This window comes from Lycorma delicatula, chromosome 4 (assembly GCF_047948215.1).
Source record: "Lycorma delicatula isolate Av1 chromosome 4, ASM4794821v1, whole genome shotgun sequence".
NCBI lineage: Eukaryota > Metazoa > Arthropoda > Insecta > Hemiptera > Fulgoridae > Lycorma > Lycorma delicatula.
The window spans coordinates 179,160,715-179,173,777 of record NC_134458.1 but is presented as its reverse complement, the minus strand read 5'-3'; the positions used below and the strand labels follow the sequence as shown (position 1 = coordinate 179,173,777).

Sequence of the window (13,063 nt, the reverse complement as noted above, 5' to 3'; positions counted from 1 at the left end):
AATTTATGATTTTTTTCTGAAATACAATTAGGCAAACCATTAAGAAATTTAATTCCTTTTAGGTAGGATGTTTTCTGAACATTTCTTATTTATTTTTTAATATGTTAATTATATTCTTTTCTCATGTTTCATTATGACAAAGTCTTTTCTGTTACTGGTAATGAAATATAATAGTGCACTTCAGGGCATATTAACAGTTGTTTTTAATGTGTTATTATTGTTTTTTTAAATATATATCATATTTTGTTTAAAAAAAAATCTTAATTCAATAATAAAGTAATCAGCAGGAGGTAAAGAAGTATCTATAAAATTTAGGATACCTCTACTAACAACCTATGACAATTAGCATTGAGCTAAAGCAAAGTATATATTTTTAAATTATCTGTTATTTCATGAAAATCTAACAGTTTATTGAAAAATGAAGCAGTAGTGTTCTGTTTATGTTATGGTAAAAAAAGAGGTGCAGTTCCTTTTACTCATGTGTATGATTAGGTTACGTTTGTGCCTGTGATGGTCAGCAGTGACATTAGTTTAAATTTTTTACTTTTATAATGACAAAACCAAAAAAATTTTTTTTTTAGCCTCTTTTTGACCATCCTTGGGGACTAATCAACGTTTTTTACACTGATGTTATGCTGGTAGCTTTTTTTAATTACCTAGACACAATAAGGATGTGATTAAAAATACGTGTGATTTGAATTATGTCTGTTCATTTAGTTATTGGTGATGCTTGTTTTTTTATGTTTATTTCATAATATTCAAGCATATTAAGATGTGAATCTTTTTCTCTGGTGTGTAGAATATTAGGTTGTTGTTATTGTGTCATTTTTAGTGCTTTTCTGATTTACATCTATGAGGTAATTTGCAGTTTTTGATTTTATATTACTGTGACAACAGATCATTTCACATAGAATACAAACAATCAACAAATATAATTCTACATAATCTAAGCTGCTCTAATTGGAAAATTTTCCATATTAATTAAATTTCAATTAATTAAAATTCTTTGTAGAAATATTGGTTAACTGTTTGTCCAGGAGGCACCCACTCTTTATGAACAATTCCCTTGGAATCGAAGAAGCACACAAGCATGCATTTCACTTTTGATTTTGACATGCAAGCTTTTTTTGGTCTGGGTGATTCCTTTGAGAACCATTGCGAACTTTGGCGTTTTGTCTCTGGATCGTATTGAAAAACCAACCTTCATCACCAGTGATAACACGGCTCAACAAATCCGGATTGATTTCCGTTTGCTCTAACAGATCGGCTGCCACATTTTTTCGTGTTTCTCGCTGTTGTGTGAGATTTTAGGGGACCATTTTTGCACAAATCTTTCTCATACCAAGATCTTCAGTTAATATTAAACCAACCGTTTCTCGATTGCTGTTGAGTTCTTCTACAATCATTTTCACGGATAATCTTCGATCAGATTGTACGATTTCATGCACCCTGGTCAAGTTGACATCTGTCCGTGAGGTTGATGGTCGTCCACTGCGGTCTTCATCTTCAACATTCGTTCTGCCTTCACTAAAAATTTTATGCCATCGAAAAACTTGAGCTCTTGACATAACCTCCTCTCCAAAAACCTTCTGAAGCTTACCATAAGTTGTCGTCGCGTTTTCACCCAATTTAACGCAAAAAGATATGGCATACCGTTGCGCAATATTTTGCAGTTTGATTTCTGTGACGAGAGACACAAACACGTGTTAACTTATTACAGCACAACTCACGACTGAGCAGTTGCATCAATGTGCCGCTTGGACTAGAAGTAGCTTATAGACCAAGGTCAAAGATGGTGTGCCTATGCAAGCTGCAGGGTTGCCACATCTTGCAAAGAAAAATCAGTCTCATTACTTTATTGTTACACCTCGTATTTAGAAGTAACAATGTAGCCATAGCTAAACACCTCATAGACGTAAATCACAAACTCACAAATGTTGACAATTATGATATGATATTCTTGATATCTTAATAATCATGATCTTCTTGATATTCTACATGTGCACGCACGCGCGCACACAGAGAGAGAGACACACACAAAAGGACTACAACCTAACGTCCTTGGACATTAAGTAATTCATAAACATTTACGAGTATAATAATGATCTATTTATTAAACATATAGTACAATTCAACTCATTTTTTACTACATTGTTAATGCACGTACGTCTAATTCAACAAAACCACCAGCAGTAACGACAGCTGATACATAGGTGAAAACAGCAGCATCAGTCACTCAAGATGACCGAAAACATTTTGAAGTATTTTTTTAAGAACATATTGTTATAAAAATCTGGTTTGGTTTATTAGTAGAAAAGTTTAAAATTTAAATTGCCTTATGTCTTAATTATTTTATTATATAACACAGACTGTCATAAACAAAATATTTTACTATCAGTAAATAAATAAATCTTTTTTTGTGATCAGTGAAATATAAAAATAAATTATAAGATAAAAAAATAGATGTCTTTAAAGTCCATGTTAATTATTTAAATACAAACACTAGAAATAATGTTAAGTATATTAAATTTTAAAAATTCGTACAAAATAATTCACAATTCAGAAGCTACTGTTGAAAATTATTAATGTTCAGTGCTACATGTACGCACTGAATGGGATGAAGATAAAGCAAGTTTTTTGTTTTGTTATTAATTAATATTATTAAAAATTCACAGAAGAATATTGTTCCCATAAAATAAAATCTTTCAATTGTATTTTAAGTAAATTGGTAGGAAGATTTTTCATACGAAAAGTAGTAACATTTTCATAGTAAAACCTTTCTTGTAAACCAACTATTTTTTTTTTTTTACTTTTTCATATTTACAATAGCCAATTCCTAAGATGTCTATTTCATAAATGTAAATATTTATCTTCACTGACAGTTTTTATCCCCTAATCATTTCTATAACCTAATTAACCAGATGTCTTAATTTATGCCCACCTGCTGAGTAGTTCATTTCTTTATAAAATTCTGCCAAAAAATTTCTTTCCTCTCAACTCATCTTGACCTTTTCATTTTGTATTTTATTAACCCACCTAATTTTTAAAATCTTCCAAAGTCGCTGATTCTACTTCTTTTTTCCTCTTTTTCCTATTGTCCATGTTTTGTTACACAGATTTGTTTAAATTTCTTTTTAATTCTTAAATCTATATTTGATACTACCGTATTTTTTTTTACATGAAATCTATTCTTGCTTCTGATCTCTATCTATTTATACCTGTTATAAATAGTTTTACTACCTAGATAACAAAATTTTGCAAATATTGGTTCATAGTGTTCCTCTATTATAATATTTAATTCTTCATTATCTGTTTTCTGATGCATTTCATTATTATTTTTTATTATTTGTTTTTTAACTGAATTACCTTCCTAATGAACCCATTCAAAATGTTTTCCAAATCAAATTTTTTCTTGACTTTGCAAAAAAAAAATTATTTTTATTTTTTTTTACCAAATGAATGAATATTTTAAAAAGAAGTTAAGAATTTGACCCTGTGATTTTATTAACATATATTTTAGGTTTTACTCTTTGAATACAAAAAAAAATGTAATTATTCAATATAAAAAGACTACAGATAAATTATAAAATATTTTCTTCTGATTTTAAGTGTTATCACATTTAATCATAGTTTTAGTGACATTTATTTTTTATTTTTTTTTTTTTAACTGAATTTTTACGGGCATCGACTGCTAAGGTCATTAGCCCTCGACACATTCTTTAAAATAAATTATTATCTCCATCAGGATCGTCATATGTAAGGATGTAAAGGGCCCTTACATTTTATTTAAAAACACAAACGGTTTTTAACATCTGCCACTCTTACAGGAAATGTATCCAAATCATCGCAGACTGTTGCCTTTCTGGCAGCTTCGTCTGCGATTTCATTACCTGTAATACCAGCATGCCCTGGAGTCCATACAAATACCCATCGCTGTCCTCGTTGTTTTAGTACGTATAAAATGGACAGGATGTTTGCAATTAAGACCCTTAATGTTCTTGTTCCGAATTGCGACAAGTGCACTTAATGAATCGGAACATATTAGCACTCTCTCTTCGCAATAGTGTTCAGTGTAGCGAAGAGCTTGCTGAATTGCAGTGAGTTCTGCCGTGTAGACACTGGCCACATCTGGCAGTCTCCAAAAGTGGGCTTCTTCATTTACATATATCGAGCATCCAACACCATGTTCGGTTTTAGAACCGTCAGTATAAATTCTAATATGTTCTTCGTAACTACTGACGGTTGCTAAAAATTCCTGCTGGATGATCACTGCTGGTTTCATTTTTATTTCTCCTTGAGAGAGATCCAAATTTGTATTTACCGCTGGCAAGAGCCATGGCGGTATTTCTCTAGTAGAAATTGCTAGTGTCTCTGGTATAGCAATTTCATATTTTCTTCTTAATTCGTGGTACCTAATTCCGGTTGGTCTGGAATAGGTAGCACGATGTTCATATACTGCAGCCATAGGATGATTCGTAAACAATTTATTATTTATATGAGCAGGGAAAGCCCATACATTTGCTGCATATCTTAACAAAAGGATCTCTCTTCTATAATGTAGTGGCATTATTCCGGCTTCAGACATCAGACTAGCCGCCGGACTTGTGCGGAAAGCGCCTGTTGCATATCTTATTTCGCTATTATGAACTACGTCTAACTTTCTTAAGTGCGACTTTCTAGCGGATGAATATACGATACATCCGTAGTCTAGTTTAGATTGAACCAATGCTTTATACAATCTCAATAATGTCTCTTTGTCTGAGCCCCAATTTAAATTCGATAAATATTTTATAATGTTTAGGGCTCTTTTGCATCTATCACTCAAGTCCTGTATATGTAATCCCCATGTAAGGGATTTATCCAATACTAGTCCTAAATATCTTACGCTATCTTTATATTGTATTGGATTATCGTCAATTGTCAACGCAGGACTTTGATGAGGAATTCTCTTCCTACAAAAGTGTACACAGCACGTTTTCTCTGGTGAGAATTGGAATCCGTTATTCCTTGCAACTTCATTTAGAGCATTGATCGCTCGTTGCAATTTGTACCTCACCATAGCAGTCTTGTTGCTGGCATACACAATTGCCAGATCATCAACATAGACGCTTTTGCTGATTTCTACTGGAATGGCAAGTATCAATTTATTAATGGCAATGGTAAACAAGGTACCGCTCAACGGCGAACCCTGCGGTATGCCATTTTCCAAGATTCTTTCACATGAATATTCATTGTTGACACGTACTTGGAAGGTACGGTCATTCATGTAGTTGCTGAGCAGTATAGGCAGATTGCCACGAATGCCCCATTCATGTATCTGGAGCATTATACCATGACGCCAGGTCATATCGAAAGCCTTCTGAAGATCAAAGAAGACTCCGACACAATGTTTCCTTTTAATAAAGCTGTTATATATAATGTCCTCTAAGCTGATCATTTGATCAGTGGTAGAATGGTATTGCCGAAAACCTGCTTGATACGGTGATATCAGGTTTTCTTTTTCCAAAACTCAGACGAGTCGATTATTAATCATTTTTTCCAGTATTTTTCCCATAGCACACGTCAAAGAAATAGGACGATAGCTATTGGGATCTGTTAAATTTTTATTTTTCTTTGGTACTGGAACAACATGAGCTTTTTTCCACTGCCGCGGGTACGTTCCATCCCGCCATATTTTATTATAAAATTCTAATAATCTGCGTTTTGCAGTGGTATTCAGCTGCCTGATCATATTATAATGGATTTCATCCGGACCAGCAGCTGTGTTACCTGCTTTTTCCAACGCTTTCGCGAATTCTTCCATTTTAAATGGTACATTATATGAGTAATTATACTCAGTTCTAAAATTTAGTAGACCTTCGAGTTCTTCTTTTTTGGTTCGAAAACCTTCCTCGTAGTTGGCCGTTCTGCTGGCCTTTTCGAAGTGATTGGATAACAGCTCTGCAATTTCATATGGAGTGTCTTTTATTTCATCTTCATCTTGAAGGCTAGTTATGGGAGCAAAATCATTACGCCCACAAATCGCCTTCACTTTCCTCCAAACATCTGATGCAGTAGTAGTTTTGTCGATGGATGACACGTATTGCTGCCAGGATCGTTTTTTCGAGTCTATCATAAGACGTTTTGCATACCCCCTGTATTTCTTAAAGGCAACAAGATTTTCTATGCTAGGACGCTTCTTAAAGGCGTTATACGCCCTTTTCTTTCTTTTAATAGCTTCACTTATTTCATCGTTCCACCATGGAACGGGTTTTTTCGTAAGTTTCCCAGATGTTTTGGGAATATATCTCGATGCCGACTCAATTATTGCATTTGTTATGGCGTCGACATCGTCTCCGATAACTCCAGTTGTTTCCGGGAGTATCGTTCTAGCTGTGAAGCTCGTCCAGTCTGCCTTTTCAAATAACCATCTTTTAGGGATGGGATATATTGTTCTTGTAACATCAGTTACAATTTGCACCGGGAAATGATCGCTTCCATGCAGATCGTCTATGACATAGAAGCTGTACCTCGGTGCTATCGATCCGCTTATAAGTGCAAGATCTATACAGGACGTCGATCCATCTCTGGCATTGAAAAAGGTTCCTGATCCGTCGTTTAAAATAATAAGTTCTGAATTCATCAGCAACCCTTCCAGTTCTCTTCCACGGGGATCTACTCGATCTGATCCCCAAAGAGAATTATGAGCATTAAAGTCACCCACCAGTAAAACAGGTGGGGGAAGCTCGGAAATTAGTCTTGCTATGTCATCCTTATTCCAATCAAAATACGGCAAGTATATGCTGCAGACAGTGACCTGGAGCGGACGCTTCATTCTAACGACGACCGCTTGTAGGTTTGTGTTTAGAACAACCGCTTCGGTGGTAGCTCTAGTCGATGTTAATATAGCTACTCCACCTCTAACTCTTATATTTGGCGGTTGATCTCGCCGAAATATATTGAATCCTTTTAATTTAAAATTTTCATTTCGGCGGAAATGTGTTTCTTGCAGACATATACAGATCGGGTCTACATCATGTACCAAGCGTTGGAGCTCATGGATGTTTGAAAAACATCCATTGATGTTCCACTGTACTATCGACTCACTAATTTTTAATTAAATTATTGTCTGGGTTTTCCTTTCGGCCATCCTTTTTTTCGCTTCTTCTCCATGTTGCGAACAGCAGCATGTTCGCGGAGAAGGTCGTCGCCTGTAAGGCTTCCGGTCTCCGTGTCGGAGACCACCGAAGCCGCCGACGACGACGGACATGGATCGGCGCCGGTTTCAGGCGCCAATTGAGAGGCGGCAACCTGGCCACTCCCCGACACGGGGATAGCACCGATCACCGCCCGTGGGAGGGGGGACACTCGCCCCCCCTGTGTAATTTTTTGTGGCCTCTGGGGTTTAGAGGCCAACTCAGTTGCTGGAGGCTTTGGAGCCTCCATAACAGTCTCTGTAGGAGTCACCTTTTTCTTTTCATCAAGAATCTCACTGAGACGGACTTGACATTCTGCTTTGGCGTCCGTTTTCTTGAGAGTAAGAGCAACTTTCTGTGTTTTATCTTCAGGAGGCTGTACTAATATCTTTGGCTTTATTGGCTCTTTACTATTGAAAGGTTTCATTTTATTGTCTATAATTCTTTCAATCATATTAGCCAAGGTCAGAGCAAGTTTACTTATGAGTTGACCCTCATCGACAGCAACTGGAGCAGTGACAGGAGCGGCAGCCGCAGCCTGAGCGTAAGTTGTTGTTGCTCTAGGCTTACGGGCGTTAACTATCTTCTTTGCATCGAAGTAGCTGACCTTTTGCAGGGTTTTTACTTCCTGCACAGCTACTTCATCTTTATAGACAGGACAATTCCTTGATCTACAAGAATGCGCTCCTTTGCAATTAATACATGTAGGAGGCTCTTTACACGGCTCTCCCTCATACACCTCTTCACCGCACACGCATATTTGCGGTCTTTCGCATCTAAGAGCGGTGTGGCCAAAGCGTTGGCACTTGAAGCACCTCATAGGCTGTGGGACAAATGCCCGCACATCCAAACAGTGAATCCCCGCTCTTATCTTTTCTGGCAAAGTAGGCCGGTTGAAAGTGAGGACATGAGAAGCTGAGGGTAAGACCTCACCGTTCCTTCTCATGTTCAATCGACGGCACTCTATTACTCCTTGTGCTGCCAGTTCCTCTACAATCTCTTGCTCCGAACAATTTAAAAGATCCCGACAGACCACAACACCCCTTGAGGTGTTGAGCGTGCCGTGGGGATCAACACGTACAGCTAATTTCCCAATTTTCTTCAGTCCTAGAATCTTCTGAGACTGTATATCATTAACATGAAGTCCCGTGAAAGTTTTTCTAATTTCTTTAACAGGGCCTCCAGCACATTTGTTTATTTCTCGAGCGATGAGGAAAGGACTCACCTTCGAGAAATTACCTTCTTCCTTCGTAATAACCAAATACTTAGGTTTTGGGATGCTGCTCTTGAAAAAAGCTTTCTGCAAGCTTTTCCTAGCCTCAATCTCAATCCTCTTAATCTCCGTACTCTTTCGGCGTTTCGCTTCAGGCGAAACAGCCGGTTCTAAACGAGGGTATTTGCGTGAACCCTCTGCCACGTTTAATTGTTCAGTTTCCATGAACAAATAAATCCCTTCTGTAGTAAGGCTAGCCGCCGGGGTACAGCCCCACTCCAGGGCTACCAACCCTGGAGGTCCGTTCCGGTACTCCGGTGGAACCGGCATATGTCCTGGCAGAGAGCGGATGCGCAGTCTCTGCACTGACTCCAGGCCCCTACACACCGAAGCTTTCAGGGCTCCCATGCTACGAACATGGGCACCTTAACTACATGCTTGCCATCGCGGGGGGCATGTGGACGACGAAAGGTCTCCGTTACACCTGCAAATAACTTTGACCGTGGCCGCCACATCACCAGCTCTAAAGGCGGTATTAATCCATTTCCGTAATCGTTAAGAATGTCGTATCTGCAGGTGGTCGTAAAGTCCAGTCCTGTAATTCGGCCTATAGATGTAAATCGACCGAAAAAAGCATATCCGAGAAACAACACTTGGAACCCCGTTAGCCAGCTATATGTAATGTACTTGAGTACAGCTGTTGCCGCCCTGGACGTGGAACGTAGATGTTGTGTTCCGGACGTGGGGAATATCTACCTCAGGGCGTGACATTTATTTAATTGTTTCATGATTATTTTATTACATATAATAACTCCTGTGTAGCTTTTCCTCTTCTTTATGTTTTTATGAGTTCACTATACATTGCTTATGTTCTCCAATTGGGTGTGGAGAAGGACTGGAATTCAACATAGGCATTAAACTCTCTCTTTCTATGTGAATTTTTCTGATAATCTTATTTACATGGTTACTCCACCTTCTTGTTCTATCTCTCCCTCTCCTTCATTCATTCACCATATCCATTATGCCTATACATCTCGGGTTTCACTGTGTGACACCTCTTTGAAGTCATATTGATCTCTATGATTCCTGATAACATTATTCCAAATCTTAATCATATCTAATCATCTACTTTAGTGATGTTCTGATTTGCATTACTTTTATTTTATTTTCATTTACCTATTTCAAGGGCAGCACATTTTCTTACAACACATATTTTTGTTAAATACATTACACAAAAAACAAAACAAATGAGTTTAATTTATAAATAATATATTGTACTCACCTAACCAGATACACATATGTTCTGATAGTGAAGTAATTCCTAGCTGAACTGTTGCAAGTGTGATATAAGCCACAATTAAACAGCTGATGTGGCAACATAATGTTTTCCCTTGAGTGTCTCGTAATTCTGGTATTAAACTGTATATAAAAAGTGTTGCCAATAAAAAAGGTACTGACAGTAATAATCCTAAATAAAATAACAAAGTAATTTATTAACAAACATATATAATTAATTATGATTTAATGATATTTGATAAATAAGCTAAACCATGAGCATTAATTCTATAAATAAATTAAACCATGGAGTATTGTTCTGATTTAATTTTTCTTTCTTTTCTGTGCGATTTTTTTTAATCTGTACATTTATTGTCAACAATTATTAGAATAACTGGAAACTGTTTTTACTATTAAATTTTGGTTTTTCTTTTAAATTATCACAAGAACAATTCAGAATTTATTTTATTGTGTCATAAGGTTACTTTTACTAATAATTTTGGTAGTCATATGTGATTTTTCCTTAAAAAATAAATGATAAATATTGAGCAGAAGTTTAGTTATAATATTATAACTGCATTGTCTTATTACCAAATATTCTGTTAGCAACTGGAATATTTCAGAAAATGTTAATGTAAAATACCAATAACAACTAATGATACATTTAATGAATCTATTCCCACAGATTACCAGGCTTAAAAACAATAAAATTGCATTTTCCTATTGTTTGGATAATAGATTTTCATTGGCTTTTGATACAGAAAAATTATACCCAAGCCAAGGTTGAGTTGAATATAGTTAATACAAGTATTTGAAAAGATTTAGTGTAATTTATGTATTATTCAGAATGTTCCAGGAAGTAGTCTTCAAACTTCAGGTACTGATTCAGGTTACCAAAATGAGCAAAAAAGTTCATATCGACATAAGCCCTATTTTGCTTTGTTTTCCTTCTGGAAGCCATTTCATGATTTTCAACAAAAAGATTATTTCTAGGAATGGGTAAACCTATTGTAATTAAATTTGGCAAATCTAAGACTAGTGTCTTATTCTACAAAATTAAAAATTTTGAAAGCATCACATTCAAAAATTTTAAAATGGCGGTCATTTTAATATTTTTAATTTTCAACATGTTTGTAATTATTGGTTTTATCAAATTTTTACTTATGTCAAAATTTATTAAGCATTTTATTTTTAACAAAATGACACCTCATTTGTAAAAATCCATTGTCAAACAATCGAGTTATTGCAGACAATTAACAGGGCAGTACTCTTGCACACAATAATGCAGTTCATAATTTTTATTAATTTAATATTATTGATAATTTTTATTACATTTAGTGGAGGAAATAAAAAAAGGCAAAAACTTATCAGCTTGCATTATGGTGTGCAAACATACTCCATGTTAATTGCCTGCAATAACTCAATTGTTTGTCAATGGATTTTTACAAATGAGATGTCATTTTGTTAAAAATAAAAGGCTTAATAAGTTTTGAAAAAAATTGGATAAAACAAATAATTACAAAGATATTGAAGATTGAAAAGATGCCCACCATTTTGAAATTTTTGAAGGTGACATTTTCAAATTTTTTTATTTTTGTAGTCTTAGTTTTGTCAAATGTAATTAAAGTAGGTTTACCCATTCCTGAGAAATAATATTTTTTATTGAAAATCATAAAATGGCATCCAGAAGGAAAACAAAGTAAAATAGGACTTTTTCGATATGAACATTTTTGCTCATTTTAGTATCCTGAATCAGTTCAGGGAATACATCTTGGAACACTTCATATATTAAGTGCCGTAACCATAAGAATTCTAGGTGACCTGTCATCAGTCACAATCACTTCTTAAAGCAAGACATCAACAACGTCTTCTTAAAACTAGATTAAACCATAGCATCTCATACAATCTTATTAGGAAGAATGATGCAATTTGAATATCAGAATAGCAATCCTTTTAAAATTTAATTATATTCAGCCTTATTAAGTAAGTAATTTAAGTATATTCAACCTTCCTGCTGCTCACTACAGGAATGGTCGTATAGAATATTGTTACTCGCAGGGAAAGCAATTTGTACATTAGATGCTTTGCATGTTTCATAGCTGTAAGAAAGATTGGAAAAGATGGTGTAAATCAACAAATTAATGTACCCTTTCTATTATAAAACAATGCTTCATTGTTATGTATATAATATTACATTATGTTAATATAGTAAGGGAAATATGGGTTTTTACGATATGGAAATAACAATGTTGCCCCAGCAATAAATATCATCGTGATATGGTTATTAGCTCTGGATCTGCCTATGGCAGATCTCTTGATCATATCTGTCTCCATTCTTATCTTATTCTCAGCTAAAATTTTAAGATCCTGATAGCTTCCATTTTCATTTAAATTCTTTGTAATTTTTATTCTTTTCCAGCCATTTTTGCATCCACTACTCATCCCTGTATTGTTGTTTTAATTAATCCTTATCCTGTGACTTTCCCTGATTAAGTTGTTATTCTCATTAGCTCTCTTCATTACTTTATTTTTCACTTTTCTTGGTTCACCTAATCCCCAATTTCCTCAATGCCAACGTTTCAAATGCCTCCAGTCTTTCTTTTTTCTCTCTTTCTTAGTGTCCATGTTTTAAATATTTACAGAAGTACCCTCTAAACTACGTGAAGCATCTTCACAAAATGTGTCTTCAACATAAACTTCATTTTACATTATAACTGTTGCTTTTTGTGTTCCATCTAGAATTATAAAACTTCAGCTAGATTTCTAACTTTAGGTGTGACTTCATATATAGATGTCTTGTCTGTTGCAGTATTTAATTATTGTATGTATATAGCTTCTTTAAACATCTCCACAAGTCACAATTACCTTTTTTTTAAAGTATAAGTTTTTTTAATCATGACTGTTTTAAAAATAAATTAATTTTGTTATTCAGCTATACATTTGATTATATATATACATTACACTTAATTATACATATAATTTAAATTCGTATATAAGAATTTTAATAAAACTATGTAAATTAACTAAGATTTTTTGGCATACCAGTTGGATAAACAATCATTGCAATATTTCTCCATTTATCAACAATCTGTGGTGGAAAACATATAAGTGGTAGAGCAGTTGGTCCAGAAGGAGTGTCAAAAATTTCCATGCAATAATCTGATGTACTTAAAAATCCTTGATGCTGGAATGGTATTAATAATGATCCATTTTTCATTAAGTGAAATTCATCCATGCTGTCCACTTCTGGTTCTAGACGGTACCTGTTAATTCAATCATTAGAACTTTATTAAAAAAAAAAATAGAAAAATTACTAATTTTTTTTTTTTTTAATTTAACAATATTAAATTAAAAATTATAGAATTAGTGGTATTTAAACAGAAAAGGTTGATCATGATGA

General features: G+C 34.7%; 1 protein-coding gene across 2 annotated transcripts in view; it reads right to left on the bottom strand.

Moving 5' to 3' along the window:
* Nucleotides 1-13,063, bottom strand: part of LOC142324120 (G-protein coupled receptor Mth2-like) — a 76,318-nt gene that overhangs the window by 21,631 nt on the left and 41,624 nt on the right. For both annotated transcript variants that reach the window (XM_075364787.1, XM_075364786.1), the window contains exons 3-4: nucleotides 12,706-12,926; nucleotides 9,671-9,856 (exon numbers count right to left, since the gene is read on the bottom strand). In XM_075364787.1, the coding sequence (XP_075220902.1) occupies nucleotides 9,671-9,856; nucleotides 12,706-12,926 (407 nt within the window). The remainder of the gene's footprint in view (nucleotides 1-9,670; nucleotides 9,857-12,705; nucleotides 12,927-13,063) is intronic.